This window comes from Ruditapes philippinarum, unplaced genomic scaffold (genome assembly GCF_026571515.1).
Source record: "Ruditapes philippinarum isolate M1 unplaced genomic scaffold, ASM2657151v2 ctg5136_1_1_1_1, whole genome shotgun sequence".
Taxonomy (NCBI): Eukaryota; Metazoa; Mollusca; class Bivalvia; order Venerida; family Veneridae; genus Ruditapes; species Ruditapes philippinarum.
The window spans coordinates 105,613-111,917 of NW_026860760.1; the positions used below are offsets into that span (position 1 = coordinate 105,613).

Consider the following 6,305-nt stretch of genomic DNA (forward strand, 5'->3'; position numbering starts at 1 on the left):
GGAAAACATATAATAATCATACTATACCAAAATTAAAGGATGTATCAATTTGAACAGCTCATGACATACAATAAATGATTTAACATTCCCCCACTTATTTAGCCAGTGTTTAATCATCAAAAGTACTATATAGCTTACAAAATATACAAAAGGAAAACAAAAAATAACATAAATTTAAAGCTAATTAACAATTATTGTCAATCAAATTAAAAAAATAAAATGCATAAGGCGTTTGTAACGTTGTTGTGACGATCCAAATTTTTTCACGAAAGTAATTTGTTATTGATGTTTTTCTCTTGTTTGATTATTTATCACGCAATATAATAGGATTAATTCATTTTTTATTTCTTATTTTTGTCCTTTTGATTTGTAAATCTTATGCAATATAATGCGGATATGTACATCATAAAATTATCGTCATGTATCACTTTCAACAGGAGCATCACATGTGATTGTCATTTAAGAAGATTTTAACTGAGATTAATCACAGAAATTAATAACCATGAATAAAAATGAATCAAGGGAAGAATTATTTTATGAAAGATAAGATTCTGTAATTGTATTTCGCAGATTCTCTTTAATATTATTTCCAATTGATAACATTTATTTAACTGTAGCTGTCAATTTGAAAGACAAATGTGAATGCTTTGTTTTTATGTACAAAATTAATTCTGTTTGACATAAAACACTTCTTTTAACATAATGTTTTATATCAAATGCGCCATGCACATAGTGAAAAGAAGTATATGAAATCCTGACGTCACTGTTTTAACACTTATATTACATAGATCTTTGTCGTCACAACACGAACGCAATGTGCAACCTCCGATCATGTATTTTGCAGGGTTGGCTATACACGAGAAGAAATCATCTATGGAGGATGTGTCACAATTAGTGTCTGTACAAGTCCGTATAACAGAATCATAGTGTGTCACATTGTCAAACATTCTGTACCGAACTTTCTGAAACAAAGTAAATTGAACGTTACAAATATTAATTCATTATAGACTTAAAACAAAGCAGTCGTGAATTTTATTCATCTTTATATCAGAATATCTATATACGAGTAGTACTATAATACTGGAAAAACAACTCTGACGTTTTTGCTTTATCATCAAGCAGACGCAAGTTCATGATCGAAAAAATAAGTTTTATTTAAAATAAAATTTAACATTTTAAAAATAAGGGATTCTTACCATACACATTTGACCTTCCTGACATTTGACCTTTGCTGCTTTGTAATTGTCTTCAAGGTCAGCATTACAGTCATGTGCAATACACTTCCAGCACTTTAAGGCATGAACTGAAGTTACAAAGTTCGTTTCTCTTAATATACATGGTGCTGTACACTATTACAATATTTGTTTGTTCAGTTGTTGTTGTTATTTCCATTTACTCAGTAATTATTCAATTTTGTTGTCAAATAATATTTTATATCATACTATTTGTGTTAACATTTCAATTTGTTGTATTTTTGAAGACTGGATTTTTCCTTTTGTTTGATAATTAATTGTAAGGAAATAACAACTACACTGTGACATTTAACTGGCTATTTTATAACATAAATGTCGTACAAACATGTAAAATAATGTTGGTATAGAAGTAAACAGTGTAAGACAAAAATTGTATACCGAGCAAGCAAAGATTTCTAAAAACTGTATATGCAATTATATGCATACATATTCCAAAAAAAAAATGAAATTATCAAAGGTTAAATTCTAAGAATATTACAACAAATTGTGTAAACTACCGCACCCAAAGGTCCAACCAAAACTTCTTAAATAGATTGTCGGTTCATGACTATAAAGTTAAGTTTCGAGATTATGTGATTAAAGCGTTTTAGTATTTTTTGCAGCTAGCATTACTGGTATTTGCGACACATGATGTTTTTAAATGTCTTTAAAGGATGTTGAAAAAGCATTTTCTAATACTCTACTTTGAAGCCAGGCTATATTTTGCACGAAATCTCTTTATTCCAACATTAATTTGTATAAACAATAAAGATGTGAATCAGTTTGTTCCAAAATATAACTTAGGTAAAGAGAACTGCATTTGACTTCCTGTTTGAAGAGTGTTTTAGTCATATTTCACATTGTTCATTCGACGGTTATGATGTCAAATAACCATGCCAAAAATAAGTAATGTTAATTTTCACTTTTGTTTAATCTTCTGTTATGAAAGGAATACCATACAATAATCATACATTTCATTGCGTTTAAAATAGAATAAGCAAAATAAACAACAAATTTAAAAAAACTAAATGGTTTGCAGAAGTTGCTGATATTACGCTTATGGTAAATACATGTATATGTTGTTTTTATACTTTTTAAGATATTCGAATTGATAAATGTTTTAGAAAATGACAAGCTTAACAATATAAATTTGTAATTTCATGGTAAATTCCATTACTGAAATATTAACAAAATTAAAGGCATAATTGTATTATTGCGCATTGTTTTTTGCACATTTATTTTAGATGGTGTTTAAAGGATTACAGTTCATCAAACTGATATACATTTAAGTGAAGTACATGTATAAGCTTTTGTTAGACAATATTAAAACAATAAAACTTACCTGAAACAATTGTTTCGAACATTGCAGTCATTAACAACATTTTATTTAATCCCCTTTTCATAATTTGTAATTCCGATATGCTGAACTAAATGTCACATATTTGTACTAATGATAACGTTTTCTATTTCAAATCCCCGAAAATAAATTGAAACGTTTGCGTTAACAAGTTGTATGCTACAATGACCGTTGCTACCAGTACAACAGTATTCCTTTCAAATGACAAGTCGTATAGTTATCAAGATACTGTACCAGTATTTGAACTGTTCATTCATTGCGCTCTCTTTTTAGAACATTTAATCCCATGTAAGAGATATTTGAGAGAAATTTGCGATCTCTGATCACAGTCTTAAAACACAAACTACAAGTTGAATATCTGTAGTGGGGCGATTGGAGAGGCCGTGAATGATTTTCCAATACTTATGTCATAGCTAATAAAGAAGTATCGGAAATAAGTCGTAGTGAGCGAACAGTGCACGCAAACAAACAAAAAAGGATTTGAAATAAAACTATTTTCTGTAAACATAATGCGACCCGTTATATGTGTATATTTGTAAAAGTCAATTTGAGTTCCTTTCTTCATATTATTACAGACAAAGGAGTATTTGAAATGCATTGAAGCAACCCGATTAGGAAAGTTAAAAACAACTTATAACTACAGAATATATATTTGTATATTTAAAATATACTAGATTTTTAACCGACATGAACTAATTATTTAATAACATGTGCTAGAAGTCTATCAAGGTTTCAGGTAAAACAAACAAATTAATTTACTACAAGACTTAGATAGCTATTCGATATTGTTGCTTTAATCAACTGCTGTTTTATCATCCGATCTGTTCTAATCGATTGCATTAACGGATATAGTATTAGTATAAATATTTGTTTACATATCCTCCTGTATTATCTTAACCGTTGCTTGTAATTTACAGGAAAGGAATAGAAATAAGAAACGTTTATATTAGCGTTTTTAATTTGTTGTCGTTGTTTTCCTAGTCGGTTTCGTATTAACCGAACAAAGAGTCGGCATTTGAATTTTTCGTTACTTTGATTGTACTATATGTATTTGATATATTACCATGATAGTAATCTCTCAATAATTAAATCTTTACGTAATTGTTTAGAATACCCACTGAACTGTCTTGATGCTAAGGTATTCTAGTCAAACCATTCTTACCTAATATGCCTAAAATTATATAAACATGTTGCATTTATCTCTTCTGACAATAAACAAGCCCAATCAAACTAGGTCGGATTAATAATGTTGTTGTTTTATAATTTTAAAAATCACATGTCCAAAAATACAAAATTTTAGAATTTAAATGTTAAATCACATTAAGTATAGGGTAATGATTTATTTGGACGTTTTATTTTAGATTTAAGTAAAATAAAGTAATCAAGCATATTAACAGAAGTTTTAACCAGTGTATATTTCCTCATTAACATTTCAATAATCGTTATAAAGGACCGTTTTCATTTCTATCAAGTAAATGTTTGAATTTGTAAACGCTACTTATTATTTAGTTCATTTATGCATCTTACTTATAAAATATCAATTGATGTATTAAAGATATACTATGCTCGTCTTTGAGTAAAATATTATCATCACAGAAATTTGTTGAATTTCATGAAATCTTTACAGAATATGTTTAATTTGAATACAAAATCTACAAAGTATGTATGGGAAGCTGCGTTCCCGACTATAGGTCAAGTGAAGTTGGTCTTTTCTTAAAATGACTGCCAGTTTTTTTAATGACACTAGAGTTTAAAACATAACATATCTCTTTGAATGAAGTCAAACCTGTTTATTTTATGTTAAGTAAGAGACCATGTAGAAATTATCAATATTTTCAAACATCAAATTTGAGCATAGTATATCTTTAAAGATTTAAATTCCAACAGTTTTTTATCAACTTTTTTCCTATTTCTTTTAGATAAATCAATACAAAAACTTTGGTTTAGAAAAGATGATTGCTGCTATTTTAATATCTTTTTTGCACAGGACACAGCGAAATTAAGCAATAAAAGATTTTGAAGTGGAAGTCAATACAATAAACCACCGTATTTCGTTTCAAATAATAGGCGTAGTAATTACAAAAAATCCTGTAAACAAATAAGTTGAAAAAGTTAAAACAACAAGAATACTATGCCACACATTTAGTTAAGATTTTGGTAAAGTTTGAATCAACTCTTTGTTAAATGCTTATATATTTTTTAAAGAACTAAATCTCGTTAAATGCTGATAACCAAATCAACATCTGTGTCTTAAGTAACATTTCCTTTATCAATGCCTGACGATAAGAACAATGGATAATGAAATCAGAAACTAAATATTAAGAAAAATGTGCTTCAAGTAAACAATTTTATGGTCTTAAAATAAAAGTGTTATCTTAATTTAAAATCTTGTTGATCTAAATGTTAACTTAAAGTTGTATTTTTATATAAATAAGTGTAATATGAATATTTACCTATAAGTTTCATTTATTCAAAAAGATAAATCTTATAAATATAAATCTTATTTTATGTCATGAAACTTATACATTTTCAACATTTTCAAAATTTCTTCCGTCAATAAAGAATACATAAATAATTTGTAACATGTTACCTAGGATGATGTTCCATGCGAAACACTACAAAAAGGTTTATTGAACAATGGCGAAAGACGACTTGAAAAGAAGTAAATTCGCCATCTTATATCAGTGTAAAAAATATCAAATATTTCTATCGGAAGATCTGAAAACAACTTTAAAATATTGTAACTTATTTTACTCTTCATTATTCTTTGAGGTTTCAAAAAATAAAAATGTTCATAATTTTTCCCACAACACGCGATATAAATGCTATGTTTTCCTATTTCTGCTGATGACTGTTGATTTGACAGGATCAGTCTATATTTCACTGGCTGCTGACGGCGTGGAACTGGTTCATGCTATAAACAGGATACTCCGTGGTTTAAGTTACGGTCAGGTTTTTTATTATTATTTTATAGTTAGCAAATCCCATTTTATCCTAGAATTACTACTGATCAATGTTGATTAAAGTTTAACGATCCTATGCTCTACAATTATTGCTTCCTGCAGAAAGGTCATTAGAAGTTCATATCCCAATTCCATAACATCGTATCTTCGTTAGCAAGATATGTAGCAGTAAAACTTGTAAAATATGATTATTGGTATTAAATGATTTTTAAATAATGATTTATTCACCGATATGCGCAAACGTCTAGGTTTGTATTCGTTTGCGAGGCCTTCAGTTAAATAGACAAGATAATGTCATAGAAATGCTTGCAATAGCAATGTTTGATACAATAATTTTTCATATAGCGATTTTTTTACTGTAAATGCAAGTTTGACAAAATAAACTTTTTTCTGTATGTTCCAAATTACGGTTACACTACCATACCTTACCACACTTTTTTTTACTTTAAAGATGAAGTTTTTTACTGGAAGTGCAGAAACCCGAGATCAAAGTTTACTTTTGGGTTTTAAACCAGTACCCACAAAACCGCCTTTAAAGGCGTTGGCCTGTAAACACAGATTATTAGTGAGCAGGCATTGGCCTGTGCAACAGTTATCTGCCAAATGCCTATTTGACAAGTTTTTGACAGATAGCTTAACTGGATAACTGATATTTTAGATATTTTACCTTTTTGGGCACTGTTAAACAGTGGCCAGCGTTTAGTTTTTAAGTCGATTGCAGCTTACACCTTTATAACAAACCTGAGTGTTGAC

The 6,305-nt window shown here is 28.6% G+C and overlaps 1 protein-coding gene across 1 annotated transcript; it reads right to left on the reverse strand.

Moving 5' to 3' along the window:
• Positions 1-515: 515 nt before the first annotated feature.
• Positions 516-2,937, reverse strand: LOC132713315 (uncharacterized). Its single transcript, XM_060695849.1, has 3 exons — positions 2,575-2,937; positions 1,197-1,303; positions 516-962 (listed from the first exon to the last, which is right to left on the reverse strand). The coding sequence occupies exons 1-3, from the start codon at positions 2,633-2,635 to the stop codon at positions 708-710; spliced, it is 423 nt and encodes a 140-aa protein (XP_060551832.1). The 5' UTR covers positions 2,636-2,937; the 3' UTR covers positions 516-707.
• Between the last annotated feature and the right edge of the window lie 3,368 nt (positions 2,938-6,305).

Excerpts from the sequence above, each read along its gene's own strand:
- LOC132713315 (XM_060695849.1), bottom strand. The coding sequence starts at position 2,635 with ATGAAAAGGGGATTAAATAAAATGTTGTTAATGACTGCAATGTTCGAA. Across the intron at positions 1,304-2,574 it reads GTTCGAAACAATTGTTTCAG|TTCATGCCTTAAAGTGCTGG; the intron begins GTAAGTTTTATT and ends TTGTAACTTCAG. Across the intron at positions 963-1,196 it reads AGGAAGGTCAAATGTGTATG|AAAGTTCGGTACAGAATGTT; the intron begins GTAAGAATCCCT and ends ACTTTGTTTCAG.